Source organism: Diceros bicornis, chromosome 8 (assembly GCF_020826845.1).
Source record: "Diceros bicornis minor isolate mBicDic1 chromosome 8, mDicBic1.mat.cur, whole genome shotgun sequence".
Lineage (NCBI taxonomy): Eukaryota > Metazoa > Chordata > Mammalia > Perissodactyla > Rhinocerotidae > Diceros > Diceros bicornis.
In genome coordinates this window covers 67,034,922-67,051,999 of record NC_080747.1, presented here as the reverse complement: position 1 = coordinate 67,051,999, position 17,078 = coordinate 67,034,922, and the positions used below count along the sequence as shown (strand labels likewise).

The 17,078-nt window shown below is 37.3% G+C and overlaps 1 protein-coding gene across 2 annotated transcripts in view; it reads right to left on the bottom strand.

Moving 5' to 3' along the window:
* Nucleotides 1-7,333: 7,333 nt before the first annotated feature.
* The window catches only part of LOC131409736 (uncharacterized), a 35,737-nt gene continuing 25,992 nt past the window's right edge, over nucleotides 7,334-17,078 (bottom strand). For both annotated transcript variants that reach the window (XM_058547363.1, XM_058547364.1), the window contains exons 6-7: nucleotides 10,836-10,995; nucleotides 7,334-7,787 (exon numbers count right to left, since the gene is read on the bottom strand). In XM_058547363.1, coding sequence (XP_058403346.1) covers nucleotides 10,858-10,995 — 138 coding nt within the window. In that variant the 3' untranslated portion in view covers nucleotides 7,334-7,787; nucleotides 10,836-10,857. The remainder of the gene's footprint in view (nucleotides 7,788-10,835; nucleotides 10,996-17,078) is intronic.

Here is a 17,078-nt window from a genome sequence, read left to right as displayed (position 1 = left end):
CATTTGTTTGAATGATTTTATTTCCATTTCTTAAAGTCTTAGTTTTTGGAGTAGAGCCTTAAAGTATCCCAGGCTGGGATTTGAAGACATACATGTCTTAGAAGTTCTGAGTCATTCTAAGAAAGTGTAGCTGGGAGTTTAGTTGATCGCTTTAGGATTAGGTTGGAAGAGTTTTTTTCCTGTCATTTGTTCTATTTGTAAAATATAGAAATTGATAAAACATTCAGTTGGAAGGCTTTTGGTATCTGTTACTAGGATTCAGGGAATTGATACCCACTAACTTGGAAAATCTTTATAGTTAACTACTCATTTGAATGTTAATAAATGTTCTACCCCGAGTGGTAATTTAAGACCCTATAAATTCAGCTAAGTCAAGCCAGACTGCTGAGAATAGTTGCTAGAAAAAAGTAACAATATAAATGAGAAATGGTCTAATTCTGTAGTGTAGAGTGAGGTGATTTTTGTAATTTTTTTTATGTGGAGTTGAATCATGTTTGATGTTAAGAGTTGACCTCCAACTAGGCAAGCATTTTAGTGAACAAAAATTAGTTAAGTTAAACCTTTATCATAGGCATCTAAATTGGGGGCCTGCAGCCTGTTTTTGTAACAGTATTGCCACACAGCTATGTTTATTTGTTTATGTATCGTGTGTGGCTGTTTTTGCACCACAACAGAGTTGAGTACCAAGGACAGAACTGTAAAGCCTAAAGTATTTACTCTGGCCCTTTACAGAAAAAGTTCGTAGACCCCTGATCTAATTTAGTGAATTTGTGTTGGGATTGTTAAGCAGCACTATGATTATTTTATGTAAATATTACACATCAAAACCTTTTTAAAAAAGGAGGTAAAACTGATTGGATTCAAAACTAGGTTTTAAAAAGTGAGGTTTCTTGGCATTGGCTAATGTAAAGCTATCAAATTAATTTTGATTCTTTATGTTACAATGTTACCCTGCCCCATGATTTGGTAGATTTAATTAGTAGAAAATGAGAGATTAAAGCTGTACTCAGGTTTAATTCTTTGCCCACAGTAATTGAATGTTTTAATTTGGGGTGGGGTGATTCATTCCCACTTTTGACTTTTTATAAAAGTTGTACTTGCACATAGAGTTAAGGAAAAACAACTCGTGATTTTTATACTATTTGTTTCCATATAGTCTTAAGTCACATTTAAAGTGCTATTCTCAGATCCATTTCAGGCATTATCTCTTGACCTAGATGAATATTTTTCTGCGTACCAGGCTCTAGTTTACTTGCAAACTTGGCACAGAATTGAAAAATTCTCCCTTTATACAAATTCATTTATCAGCTGCATGTTTTTCTTAGGTCTTCTATATTCCAATCATTGCCCTTTAGAACTGTTGAACAACTTGAGTTGGAACTTTGCCATCATTTTGGACAGGGTGGGGGGGTTCCCTTTGCCTGTCAATTTAGATCCTTTATTTTCCTGAATCCTGGAGTTTTCTTATTTTTGTGCAGCCTGTCTTTTTGCTTCTGAGACTTTCTTGTCTAAAAAGGTGAATTCCACCCTCTAACTGGATTACTAGTTTGGCTAGATGTAGAATTCTAGGTTTGGTGAAGAAACTTGATGTTATTTTGATTCCTGATCATTCATAGGAGATAGTTTTACTCTAAAATCGCTTAGGGTTTTACATCTGTCACCAGTGTTCTCAAATTTCATCACTGTCTTGGGTTAATTTCATCCATTGTGTTGGGCACTCACTGGGTCCTGTCGTTGTGTAAACTTGCTCTTCAATTCTGGGAATTGTTACTGAACTGATTCTTTCTTCATCCCCTTCTCCACCACCCCAATCCTTCTATTCTCTAGAATTCTTATTATTTGGGTGTGAGCCTTGGACATCTATTTCCTATTTTTCATTGCAGTTATACTTTGTGAGCAATTTTTACAACTTAATCTTAACTTGTTTTTAAGGTTTAAATTTCAGTCATCTCAATCTAAGACCTACACCCTCCAACTTGTGTTACAAGTAGCAACCTGTTTTTACATGGATGCATTATCTTTTTATCATCTCTAAGGTTATTAACAAGTTTAAAAGTTTGTTTCTCCAAGATGCTTTTACTTTCCTGTTGCTTCAGCTTCTGCCTTTCATAGTAGAGATTTTCCTTAAATGTTTGGTGATCCTTGGCTCATACTTAGGAGTGGAGCATTTTAAAAGCGAATTGGATGTTGTGAATTTGTGTGTGGGGCTGGGAGGTGGGGGCTTCTCAATTATGGGGTCACTGTTGGGTGATCTGGCTTTGTCATTTTATTGAGGGAACACCTTGTTACGTGTCCCATCCCCCTTGAGCTGGTCATGTTCACCAGAGACGTCTTTCCACTCTGCCACCTGATGGGTAAAAAACCTGGCTGCCAGTGTTCTGGGAACCCAGTGGGGGAAGAAAGCTGAGGGATCTGAACAAGTAAACGATTTCAGTTCCTTTGTTTTCATCACTGTATGCCTATTGAGTCCAAAGACCACCCGCTCATACCCGCTTCAGATAATCTCCAGTTTTCTGCCAGGATGGGGGAGTTGAGTTGTCCAGCAGTACAGAGGATCTGTGGGTTTAACTGCTTGTCAGACTTAACAACCAATCCTCTTTTAGTCCCTTTTACCTCTATCTCCGGAGGTACCTGGGTTGCCAATTGCTAAGCCCTTGGTGGGGGGGGGGGGTTCTGTGCTATAATCTGAGTTATCTTCACTGCTGACAGAATACTGTTTTCTTGTCTGCTTAGTCAATTACTATTTGTTGTTCATAAGCTTTGTAGCTTCTAAAATTTTGTTGCTGTTGTCTCCTATCCCATTCATGCTCCTTGCAGTTTTTTTTATGTTGTCCCTCACCTCCCGTTTTTTTAAAGTATTGGGTTTTAGTAAGATTTCAGAAGGGCCTAGAAGTGATGGTCTGTTTTTAGTAGCTTTTTTATTTGTGTGTGGGGTGGTTGGTGATGGAAGATTTAGGGGAACTAAAAGGGGCAGGTAAATTAAAATACAGCTCAGAACCCTTCCAGAATTTGGCCAACAAAGTAAAGTTCACAAGTTTGCTAGTTTATGACAGAATCAACTTCTGTTTACTAATGGACAGTGTTAGGTAGCTTTGATTTCAATTCTTTATCAGTTCTGTAGACTCTTATTTGAGCTACTAATCCCACTTCTTTTCAAGTAATGTATGAGCTTTCTAGGTTTGCTGTCCTAATTCAAATTTTGATACCTTTTGGTTTACTAGATGTCTGCTACCAGGTGAGTTACTCATTCTGGGTTTCTGGGTTTCCTCTTTTATTCCTTCCCTAACCTTCAGTGTGTATCATAAAGTTGCAAGTCTTCTTACCACATTACTCTTTCCAAGCTGGGATGGTAATTGCTTCCTTGTTCTTCGTTGTGCACAAGTTAGAATACAATGTGTGGAACACCTGTCCAGGTGCCATTCATGCTGAGATAATTTTGAAAAGTAATCTCACTAATAATATTAGGATCCAATTATTAGGGCTTTCTTATTAGGCCTTTGCATTCTATACTGTAGTCTCTGTGCTTTTATTGTTTTACTGCTTGGAAAAGTTCTTTGAAGTTGTTATCATGTACTTTAAAAGTACTTTATGTTTAGAGCCTCGAGGTATTGGAAATTTTAAAAACCAGGACTGAACTCACTGTCCACCGCAGTGTTTGTGTTGGTCCTAAAATGTGTAATGGGTTTATTTGGTTTGGGGTAAGATTAAACAGAAATGTCAAAATCTAGATCTATGCATAATACACATCTTAGTATTTCTCTGAGAGTAGTTTACTTACTAGTGAAATGTGTCCATGTACTGATAAGGATGACCCCAAACTATTCCTAAAAAGTCGTTTTTACTACCTGCTTTTGACAAGGGTGAAAAGGGTACATACTTTTATTGTTTTTTCACTACTGGCTATATTTAGTTTGGGAGTCTAGCCTGAAAATTTTCCATAGGTAAAATGATTCTAGCAAAATGAATATCCAGTTGTGCAAATTGAGTCTGGCCTGTTAACTGCTGTCAACTGCCTGTAATCTTGAAAAATGGGGAAGGGTTGATTATAATCTGGTTGGCATTTCAAAGAGGACTTCAGGCCATTTACATCTGAATCACTTAATCAAAATTGGGGGTGTTTAATGGGATTCTGTATTTACACCCCAAAGTGATCTTAGCTACACTAAAGTTTTAAGGACTGTTGCTTTAAGATGATTGATTATGCTATTTCATAAGGATTTTTTGTTTCTACTTTTATCTCATGTAAAGACAGACAAAGGTGCATGTTTCGTAAAACTTAACACCACTCAAACATTTTAGTCATGGATCCTAAGTCTATCTTGAAAAAAAGTCGGAAGACTTAGTATTCCAGTGAGTGTACAGGATGACAATGAGCATGTGTACCAAATGGGGGAAGGGAGGCAGTGGGGGTGGCTGTATGCGGGAACTTGGTGAGTGGTTTTATTATTATTTTTAAATTCTCTACAGGCACAGTCCCCTTATTGCCTGTATAGTGCCCCTTTTGGTTTGTCACTGATGTCACTCATCCATTCCATTATTATGAATTAGTAATCAGCAACTCTGATTGAAACTGACTTGCTGTTGTCTTGAGTTGGGCTAGTTATATATTGCCCTCTTGTCCTTAGCGCCTTTTAGATTCTCTTCCAGCAGCCTCCCATTATAAATGGCTATAGTCTAGTAGCCTCAAGTAAATACAGGGATCCAAGGGACTATGTAATTTAGGAAGACAGAGCAGTGGGGTAACTGCTAAATGTTAGTTTTCCCCAATAAGCCCTGTAAAGGCAGATAATTGTGGGGGGACAGAGGGGTGCTCTAAGATCATGAAACAAGGACTTGACAAAATTATTGTACTACTAAAAAAGGGTGAAATGCTTCATAGGAATTAGATCCTAAGAGAGAGGAAGATGTTCCTTGTTACAGCACTGCAAATCAGTTATTTTAGTTGTCATGGGAGGAATTCTTTAAATCTTCAAAGAAAATACAGGTAGACATTAGGAGAGGGGATAATTCATTAAACAGTGAATAGAGGTTATTGGGTTCTATTTTGAGAAACTTAGATCTAAGTTACTTGATGTGTGGAAGATAGTTTACTTCAAGGCTAATTGCTATACATTTTATTTTGTAATCAGATAGGCTATATTCTGTTCATGCTTTAGAATATGAAAGCAAGTTTCCTTTCCTGGCTCTTATTTCATAACAATAAAATATTGGAAGAAACTTAAATCTGTTACTGCCAGTACCTAAATGTGACATTTAACATGTCATGGAAGCTATGCTTTGAATAAATACTTGAGAAAAGGAATTATATAATTGCCCTTTTTTTGTTATATGGATGGCCTTGAATTACACAGGGCTTAATCATGTTTTTAGAAAATACTTGCCAATCTCAGGCTGATGAAGTGGAACCCTTTTAAAAATAAAAATTGGAAGATGGCTCTTTGATATTACAGTGTAGTTAAGAGATTGGCTAAGGCAATAAAACTTCGAAATGCTCAGAAATTTGTTGTAAACTGCTTTTATAATCATTGATATATAAAGCATGCTACTACTGATCATTTAGTTTTATGTATTAAGACCTATCAGCATGTCTTTTTTTAGTACCTGGTTGACTTGATTTTAAAACTAACATGATGTTCTCTGTACCGTTTAACATTTTCAAGACATTCTCCCCAAGCAAATTCTGTTGGAACCAAGTGTTTCCAGTTCTAGAAGCCTACTTCTAGAGTATTCATATGAAGTTTATAGCGGGCTTTAATGGGGTTTTAATTTGCACTAAGTTTTCTTCTGAAAGATTACTTATGTTCCAATTATAATGTAGTGCTTTTGTCTTACAATTAAACTCTTACGGCACTCATGTATTTTTTGCACTGTCTTGTCTTTTTTTTTTTTTTTTTTTTTAATTTAAGCTTTCCCCTCTTGGATGAATACTTTGAAATAACAAAGGTCTTATTTTCTTAGTTGAAAAGGTAAGGCAACCGCTATCATGTTTAAAATGACAAGAATTTTAAATGAGATTCTTTTGCAAGTTAGCATATGCATAATTAGTCAAATAGTATTACATGTTGAAGAGTCATTGAATTTGATGGAAAGAAAAAGGGCATTTTCTAGTTTTCTCCAGAATGTTCATGAGGAAGGATATTGAGAGTAGGAAGATGCTATATGGGGATGCTCAGTCTTTGGCCCCTACTGGGTTTGCTGTCAAATGTAGTAAGACCAATAAAAGCGGTGGTAGGCCTTTACACAGTCTTCTATAAATTTTTCAGAAAATGGTAAATTGAATTAGATGTGTATAATAGCAATAATGTTAACCAAGATACTCATACTCAATGTAAATACAGAGAAAGCCTAACGGTGTTGTTTCACTATTCCATTTCCTATGTTTGTGTTCCTTGAGAACTCTTTAAGGAATGTGGGTCACTCATAACGCTGGCCTGATGAGAGAGGTTGCCATTATGGCGTGTCATGGTGTGGTGTTGAGAGGTCTTCTGCTCCTGGGACCATGAATGACCTCTTTCTCTGTTACCAGCTTGTGATTTGCCTTTTTCTAAAAATGAGAGGCCAGAATTAAATAATGGGTTTTGTTCTAGGTTCTGCCATGATTATGAGAGAATACGAACTTTCAAAACAAGTTAAAATAAATCCTTTTCAGATTTATTAAAATATGTGAGACATATTCTATTTAGCAGATTTTAAAAATTTCTAGTTTAATTCATTCAATGAGATAGATTATTTCAAATGAAAGGTTTGAAGTCCAGCTTTGTCATTTGCTCTGTGATACTGGGCAAATAAAATTTAACTTCTCCAAGCATCAGTTTTTCCAACTGGAAAATACCTTCCTCAGGTATGGTGGCTAAAGGATAGGCATGTGAAAAAGCTCTGAGGTTAGTAGTTCTCAAGTTCTCGTGGGATTAAACACACACTTTGAGGCCCCATCCCAGCCTTTAGCAGAATCTTCAGGGGTGGTGCCCAGGCATCTATATAATTACAATCCCTCAATGATTCTGATGCTGAGGGTTGAAAACCAAAGCTTCACATTTATTGCTGTGACCATGTTTAAGAGCTATGGAAATCATGCATATGAAAAAATATCAAATGTTAACGCCTATATGTGCTGGGCAGTCTCAGAGTATGATGTGGCCAGGCTTGTGGGGAGGAAGACACACAGCCATCCACCATGATGGGAGGAGTGCCTTTTTCAAAGCTTGTCTGGGCATCTGCAGGGACTCCCTACTTTTGCTTCTGGAACTCTTTGGGCTTCCCTGGGTATGAACTTTAAGGAGATTTGACATAAAACCCCCCTGATTTTGTTGGGTAATTTGGGAAGGGAGGAGTCAAGGCCGGCTAAAACAGTTCTGGATTATAGAATAGCTGTGATCCCCTTTATAGAGACAGGAAATAAGGTCAAATAAGCAGTTTTGTGGGGAAAGGAGGAGGAATATTCAATTGAGTTTTGGGATTTAAAATTTGATGTGTTTGCATGATATCCAAATGGGTATATTCAATAGAGAGTTGGAAAATGGTTTGGAATGCAGAAGAGGTTATTGCTGGAGAAGGCAACGTCATGGGAGTGAATAAAAGCACCATGGAGAGTGGGAAATGAAGAGAGCCAGAGGCTGAGCTCTGCTGCAGGCCATTTAACGAATGAATGATTGCATGATTGAACTCCAAGGTCTAGTCCACCTTCTGCACCCCCACAGCAGGCAGTGTCTTCATTTGTTGATCCTCTTTCCTCTTAGGAGCCCAGAGGACTCAGGCAAGTGACAAAACTTGTGCTTCAGTTTTCTTATCTGTAAAATGGAAATAATAATAGTACCTACCTCAGGGTCGTGAGGATTAAATAAGAATCTCTGAAGTACTTAAACAGCTACTGGCACATAGTAAGTGCTCTAATAACTCAATTGTTACTGTTACCTGAACTACCTCTATCGAAAGAATTTGATTAATTTATTCAATTTCTAATAAGATGCAATTCCCATCCCACTTATAACCCATGAAATCTTCCTCAGTGATTGGAGCCGGTGTTGACCATTACCTTTCCTGAATTTATTCTCTGCCATGCAGTGCATCACTTAAGTACATGTTGTTTTAGCGTGTTTATGATTTTCATTGGTCTTGACTCCTCAACTGGAATGTAAGCTTCTCTTAGGATTATGATCATTTCTTACACTTCTATATTCAGCCATTAATTCTCAAACATCAGTAATTTCTATCAATATGGTAACTAAGAATAAATCCTTCTGTTTGACAAATGTTTTGGTGCAGAGAGGTGCTCAACAATATTTGAATGCATAAATGAATGAAAAAATCTAAGATTACTTGAATATTTGTTTCTACTCAGGTATGTTCTGACAGATGTAGCACAAATAGTAGGGAAACACTCCTTATTAAACGAGTGCTTTTCTTCTTCCTGGCAGCTTTCAACAGTTCATAAAAATGCAAGTCATCTTAAACTCTTAAATGCTATTTAAGACTGCCTAGGAAAACAGGCATTACGTGGGACTTGTTGCCTGGAAGCAGGGTGATAGGCTGTGCTTTACACATGCTGCGAGTGGAGAAGAGCTTGCAAAGGCACATTATTCATTTTCAGGCTTCTGGGTCTTGGCATCCTAATATGTAAAATCGTAGGGGGGGGGTGGCTAGATTAGGTGATCTTTAAGTTCGATGTCTTCTAGCAATAAATATGCTAGTACTCACTGGCAAATAGGATACAAATATATCGTTTTATACATAATTATAAATTACAGAAATGTTAGGAGGCAAATTTTATAGGGCTTCAAAAATCATGGCAGCAAAATAAACGACAATTCCTCTTCTCACAGTACTCCTCTTCAAATTCCTGTCTGTCCCCCAGAAACAATACACTAACCTGGCAAAAAGCAAAATAGTACTGATGTGTCTTGTCTAGCCCATAATTAAGAGGTCAGAGGATAGATACTCTTGAGTTAAACATAGGGGTTTCATGGCTATATACCACAGTTAAGACTTGAATCAGTAAAATCTCAGCTTTCTAGCTGCGTGGTCTTGAACATGTTATTTAACTTGGCTATTTTCTCATCTGCAAAATAACGATAATACTGGAAACTAACATTTATGTAGCACTTAGTAAGTGCCAGCCACTGTTGTGTGCCTTACATTATACTAGCTTACTTAATCATTTTTACCTCTTTTTTGTTTTTGTGAGGAAGATCAGCCCTGAGCTAACATCCATGCTAATCCTCCTCTTTTTGCTGAGGAAGACCGGCTCTGAGCTAACATCTATTGCCAATCCTCCTCCTTTTTTTTTTCCCCCAACGCCCCAGTAGATAGTTGTATGTCATAGTTGCACATCCTTCTAGTTGCTGTACGTGGGACACGACCTCAGCATGGCTGGAGAAGCGATGCGTCGGTGCGCACCCGGGATCCGAACCCGGGCCACCAGTAGCAGAGCGCGAGCACTTAACTGCTAAGCCACAGGGCTGGCCCTCATTTTTACCTCTTCATGTCTTGTAAAATTAAATGAGACACTCCTCCCCCAAAGCACTTAGTACATTGTATCAGAGTAAGTATTCAATACATCACGTATTTTTCTCCTGGGTATAAATTACAGAAACTCCAAAGTTTCTAACATTTAAAACCCTTTAAAAAATATTTTGTGAATGGAAAGGTGATACTGTGCTGGAGGAATTGGTGCCTATTTAAAATGCTGATATTTCATCATTATCAGAATTAAAATGAGTTATCTAGCAGTAGGGAACCCCTGTTCTAATCTTTTATAGTTCTCCATGGATCACTAAATGATTTTTAAAACTGGGGGGGCTGGCCCCATGGCTTAGCGGTTAAGTGCACGTGCTCCGCTGCTGGCACACCGATGCACCGCTTCTCCGGCCATACATACAGCAACTAGAAGGACATGCAGCTATGACATACAACTATCTACTGGGGCTTTGGGGGAAAAATAAATAAATAAAATTAAAAAAAAAAACCCTGACTTTAGATTTCAAGTTTCCACATAGGAAATAGAACTCATGAAACCTTGTTACCAACTGCAAAGTGAAGTTAGATGCTTTGGCTGTTAGATATCTTAGTGATTTGAGGTTATTGGATGAAGTGTATCACTCAAAAAAAAAAAAAAAAGGCTGTTGGAGTGGTAAGATAGGAAGACAGGACCTCTGATTTATTAGAGAAATAATACAGCTTCCTGATTTTTTGATCTTTACCCAAGGAAATGCCTAGTATAAAATACAATGGTTTGAATTTTCATTTCAAACAAAAGAATATGTAGAAGAGGTGAATGTGTATTTCTGGACTGTACTCATGTTAAGATTCTCATATTTCTAAGGGAATTTTAAGGTCAAGGTCATTTCTGAGTCAGGAGTAAGATGACAGAGATTTAATCAATGCCATAAATGCAGTCATCTTTTCCTATTAAGTAATAGTTAACACTTAAGTAGCATTTACTACGTGGTAGACATATAACAAGAACTCTGTGCAGTAATTATTAGCTCCATTTTACAGCTGAGGAAATGGACATAGGTTAACTAACTTGTCCAAAGTCTCCTAGATGGTACATGGCAGAGTGGAGAGTTAGACGTTGGCAGTCTGATTCCAGGGTTTGGGTTCTTAATCTTAACAAAGAGAAGAGAGGCTGGGGAAGTAGTGGAGCAGTGGTGGAGCAGTGGAAAACAACAAATGGGATGACAGAAATGGAAGAGGTACAAAGACAAGAGTCAAGGGACACTGAAGGGACAAAGAAATACTTACAACCCCTTCTTCCTCCAGTCTTCCTATCACTAGACAATGCTTTCATAATTGTTGGTTGTAGAACTCTATAATTACATATAACAATTTATTGGTACCTGCTGGGGATGGGGAGAAGGGTCAGGTTGGTATTACATTTGTAGTTAAAAGAATGACGATGATTGAAAGGAGAACTGCCACAGTGATGATTATAATCTTTTTGAAGTGTTTCCACCATATCCTCCTAAGAATCTTTCTTGTTTTTTGGGGTTCTTTGGCCTGAAATAAAAAAACACAAATTTAATGTTTTCTTTCTATTTCTGGATTAATGGGCACACTTACTTACTAGAGCTGTCTAAAAGAACAGATTTAGTTTGGTTTTGACCCATCCCAACAAGTCTCAATTTGAACAGTTTTTGTAAAATAATTTTATAAAAAATTCCAGGTGCCTTCCTTATTGTGTTCAGCTGTACTCTTATTAGCTTTACTAACTTGGTGAACTTGAACAAGTTACTCACTCTCTGAGCCCGTTTCCTCATCTTCACTTCATGATGTTACTTACATGCCACTATCCCTTACAACCGATTGGAAATTGCTCCCCCGTCTCCATCCCAGAAGCCTGATTCCCCTTCAATACATTATTTTTCTCCAAAGTACTTATCTCTTATCTAACATTATGTAAATTTTACTTATTTATTGTTTGTCGAGAATGTAAGCTCCATGAAGGCAGGGATTTTTGTCTGTTTCATTCACTGCTATATTCCCAGCAATGCATGATATAGAGCAGGTGTTCAATTAATATTTGTTGAGCGAATGAACTATCTGTTAAATGGGGATAACAGTATCTGCCAAATAGTAGCCCAGATTGTGAGGATTAACTGAGATAGTGAATATAGTATATCTAGACTACCATTTGAGAATAAATTATGCCATTATTGTAATTCATATTTTTGATGAATAAAGAGATGCATTTTAAGTACTTTATACAAAAAGTTTCATATCTTAACCTAATTAAACCTAAGTGAAATAACTCACTTTTATTACCATGCAAAAAATTATTGTAAGAATTCAAGGAGCAGTGAGGAGAAATGAAACAAGGCCGTACAAAATTGTAAAATTTTTTTTTTTTTTTTTTTTCCTGCCAAAAGCTTTGTTGTTTCCATTTGGTCCACTCCTTTTTTGTTTTCTGAATATATATAACTGCTTCTCATATAGCTATGTTACAAATAAATTGCTTGGTTCTTACATGGACTTCTGCTGTCTGCCACCTGGATGAGAAGTAAAATTGTAACATATTTCAATTAATTTTCTTCATGCGTCAGATCAACTTCTTTACTCTTAGTATCTATGGTGACTTTCCAAGAGCCAAGTCAAGGTACATGATTACAGCACATGCCATAAATAGCATGGGTCCTGGTGTGCTACTCAGATGGCCTCGTGACTCTAATGTCTGACAAATTATGGGAGCACCAGGTTTATATATCCAAGATGTTATTCCCAAGGATCTGGCATATGGAAGCTAGTGACTGAGTGTACTTTCCACGATGTTATAATTTATTGAATGCTTTAAATGCAGGTACTATATGACATGCATTATATGTATTTTTGCATAATAATATGCAATACTCATAATAATCTTTTGTGAGCATTCCTATTTTACAGTGTTGAAGAAAATGAGGCTCAAAAAGGTTTAAGTTACTTGCCTAAGGACATATAACTAGTAAATGGTGGGGCTGGAATCGAAATCTAGTATTGCATGACTCTATACTGCCTTGTGTAGAAATATTTTAGTAAGGTATAAACAGACTTTACATTCTTCTCTTAGATTAATTTCTTTTATTAATGTAATATGCCTATATAGTTTGAAAAGTCAGAATTCTACAAAGCGTATGAGTAAAAACATCATGCTCCTGCCTTATTCCTTCCCACCCCTGATCCTGTTTTTCACAGGTAATCACTTTCAGCTCTTTTTGTCTATTTTGTTTGTTGCTGTATCCCTATCACTTGGAACAGCAGGGGTGATTCTGCCCTCCAGGGGACATTTGGCAATGTCTGGAGACACTGATTTTCATGACTGGAGGGGGTGCTACTGGCATCTAACGGACAGAAACTAGGGATGCTGTTAAACATCCTGCAATGCATAGGGCAGTCCCCCCCAACACACAAATAACTACCCAGTCCCAAATGTGCCAAGGTTGAGAAACCCTGATCTAGAACAGCATCTGACATATAGTGGGTATTCAATAAATATTTGTTGAATGTACCTCATTTAGCTGTTTATTTTTTCCTGGTGTTTGTTTTCCTCTGCATTACTAGAAAGCATATATATTTCTTGATTTTTCTGTTTCCAACTATGGAAAAGAAGATATAACTCTTACCATACTCCCCAAACCCTCCATTCCCCCCCCCACACCTTTCCCTTTCCTATCATCTCTTTTTGTTTAATTAAAACTTTGTAAATATTCGCTGAGCCATGCAGTGTATTTGATTATATTGACTTTAATGTATAACCTTCTGGTTTCTCTAGAGCTAATAATAGGTAGATAAATAAAATGTTTTCCTTTGTTAGTTTTTAATCTACCAACCAATAATTAATTCCCAGACTCTCCAAAGGAGCTGAAAAATATCCTTCCTTTGATTGCTCCTGTGTTGGATCCTCCTGCTTTATCTTGAAGTTCCTCCCCCAGTCTTTCGCCCTGCTCCAGTCTGGTTTGGTTGGGCTCTAGGTTTGCTATATAGTTTTAATCTTGAAACCTTTCATTAATAAACTGGGAATACCCCACTTTTGTGTTGGGCCTTCTGTTTTCTCAATCTCATGTCTTTCCTTTTCTTGATTTATTCCCTCCTATTGGTGAAAAATATCTGCCAAAAACTTCCTTAGAATGGGTGAGTGGGAAGTAGATTTCTGAGAACTTACATGCCTAGAAATGTTTCATTCTACCCTTACTTTGAGTTGGTAGTTTGACTGGGTATAGAAATCTAGTGTGGGGGCCGGCCTCGTGGCTTAGCGGTTAGGTGCGTGCGCTCCGCTGCTGGCGGCCCGGGGTTCGGATCCCGGGCGCGCACCGATGCACCTTCTCCGGCCATGCAGAAGCCGTGTCCCACATACAGCAACTAGAAGGATGTGCAGCTATGACATACAACTATCCACTGGGGCTTTGGGGAAAAAAAATAAATAAATAAAATCTTTAAAAAAAAAAAAAAAGAAATCTAGTGTGGAAATCCTTTTCCCTCAGAATTTGGAAAGCATTCCTCTATTTTTCTTTAGCATCCATGGATTGCTATTGCAAAATCTGATGTTATTCTAATTGCCAAGTTTTTGTTTTTTCTTTCTCTCTGAAAACCTGCAGAATCTTCTCTTCGTTTTTCATGTTCTATAATTTCAAGATTACATGCCCTGCTATGGTCCTTGTTTTTGTTCATTGAATCTGGAAACTCATGTTATTTAGTTCTAGAAATTTTTCTTGTATTAGTCTGATTTTCTCCTCTCCGATGCCTTCATTTTCTTTTTCTGAAACTCCTGTTATTCATATGTTGGATCTCTTAGACTGATTCTCTTTCTTATCTTTACTCTTTTTTTGCTCTACTTTCTGAGAGAATATTGCAACTTTATATTATATTACTTCTACTGAATTTTTAATTTTTACTACTATTTTAATTTCCAAAAGATCTTTTTTGTTCTCTAAATAAGCTTTTATATAGCTTTCCGTTCTTGTTTCAGGGATGTATTATTTTCTATTATTTCTCTCAAGATATTAGAGAGTTTTTTTTAAATGAGGCTTTCTTTTGCTTCCGCATGGTCTATTTTGTCTGAGGTCCTTTTTTCCCTGTTTCTTTTTTTTTTAATAGAGATTTTCCTCAAATATCTCATGATCTGTGTTGTTGATTTACTAAAATGATGATTGGAAACTCAGTATGAGTGAGAGCTGTCATTTGGTGGGCTTCACTGTAGGATAATCTGGTGTGGACCTGACCATTTCATTGGGGGAATGCCTCAATATCTGTAGGTCAGTATCTGTAGGTTTTTTTCCCTTCGTCTAGTCAGTTTTCCTAGAGAGGAATCCTCTAATCTCCTGCCTGGGTGAAGCTGACTGGGAGAGAGGTTGGGGAGTGGTCACCATATTCAGGATGCAGATTTTCAGTTAGTCCATCTGATTTTAATGTGATGGTCACTCTGGCCTCAACTGTACCTGGTGTCTGAGTTTAGAACCTCTCTGTTCTATTGTCTTTAGATAATAAAATTTATTATCCTTTGTCAGTGATAAGGAGAGGGAGCAACGCAGCTGTAAAAAGCAGGGAAGGGGCCCTACAGGTAATATGCTCCTCTTAAAGACTTTAGACCTGGTCTCTTCTTTCTAGACTGTCCTGCAGGTCTACTTTTAGAAGCAACATGTGTCTCCAATTTCAGATCCTCTCCAATGTTCCATGGCTTGGATCAATTTGCATCTTAATGTCTTCTCCTGCCACAAGCTTAGGTTTCCAGCTTTCACAGCTCTGCTGAGGCTAATAAGTACTCAAAATCCCTTTTCTAGCTTCCAAAATTGTTGATATTTCTTACCTGTTGTCCCTTGTCTTATTTTTTATCCTAGTGGTTTATACATTAAAATCTCTAATTATTGTTTTACCTATCATTTTATTGGAATTTTGAGAGGATACAAAGATAAATGTGGATGTTTAAGTTGCCAAGTTAAAATCCATGACCCATATTTATCTGTAGGCAGACCGACAGAAAGCTTACTGGCCTACTTTTTGTTAAAAAACCAAATCTGCTTTTTAAGAACATTCAGTAGAGTCTTTTACAAAAAGACCAAGGGAAAAGAGAGAGAGAAAACTAATTTAGCTATGTAAAAATAGAGGGTTTAGTGAGAGTAATTATGTGCTATGTGAAAATAATGTGAGAAAAATTGTAAAATACTTCAGTTATTCCATCTTTTATTGAGCTGCTTCTACTCAACTGGCTTCAAATAGGAAGTCATTTTTTTCCTCCATGTAATCATCAAAATACAATGTATACATAAAAGTGGGATTTGTTTGGAAAGTAAGGCAGTAAAGTGAAATAAAATCTCTTAAAAGTGTTTTTTCTATAATTTTCTGGGATTTAGGTGTTGCCTCTTTTCCCATAAGAAAGACACATAATATAATCTAATAAAAAAGTAGGGGCCGGCCTGGTGGTGCAGCAGTTAAGTTTGTGCCCTCCGCTTCGGCGGCCTGGGGTTCACAGGTTTGGATCCCGGGCGTGCACCGAAGCACTGCTTGTCAAGCCATGCTGTGGGGGCGTCCCATATAAAGTAGAGGAAGATGGGCATGGATGTTAGGTCAGGGCCAATCTTCCTCAGCAAAATGAGGACTGGCAACAGATGTTAGCGCAGGGCTAATGTTCCTCACCAAAAAAAAAAAGTAAAGATCTGTGATATGGTGGATTATGTAACCCCATAAGCCTGCCACTGTTACTACTCAGAAATGCTAGATAAATTATAAGAAGCAACTTTTTTTTTTTGTTACCAACCAATAAATTAATTGGTTCTTTGTTAGCTTTTAAAACTTTCCCTTTCTTTTCTGCCTAAAATTGATTTTGTTCTGCAAAGCAAATCGAATCCTATACTTCCTCTCTTGAACCCTATTTTCGCTAATTGCTGTTTCTTAACTCATTGCCTTCATCTTTCAAACCTCTTCATCTCTTTTATAAATTTTTTTATTGATGTCATAATAGTTTATAACACTGTGAAATTTTAGTTGTACATTATTGTTTGTCAGTCACGATATAAATGCATCCCTTCCCCCCTTGTGCCCAGCCCCCAACGCTCTTGCCCGTGGTAACCACCAAACTATTCTCTCTGTCCCTGTGTTAGTTTATCTTCCACTTATGAGTGAAATCATGCAGTGTTTGTCTTTCTCTCTCTGGCTTATTTTGCTTAACAAAATACCCTCCAGGTCCATCCATGTTGTTGCAAATGGGACGATTTTGTCTTTCTTTATGCCTGAGTAGTATTCCATGGTATATATATACCACATCTTCTTTATCCAATCATCAGTCAAGGGACACTTGGGTTGCTTCCATGTCTTGGTTATAGTGAATAACGCTGCGATGAACATAGGGGTGAATAAACCTCTTTGGATTGTTGATTTCAGGTTTGTTGGATAGATTCCCAGTAGTGGGATAGCTGGATCATAAGGTATTTCTAGTTTTAATTTTTTGAGGAATCTCCATACTGTTTTCCATAGAGGCTACACCGGTTTGCATTCCCACCAGCAGTGAATTAGGGTTCCCGTTTCTCCACATCCTGTCCAACATTTGTTGTTTTTTGTCTTGGTAATTATAGCCATTCTAATGGGTGTAACGTGGTATCTTAGTGTAGTTTTGA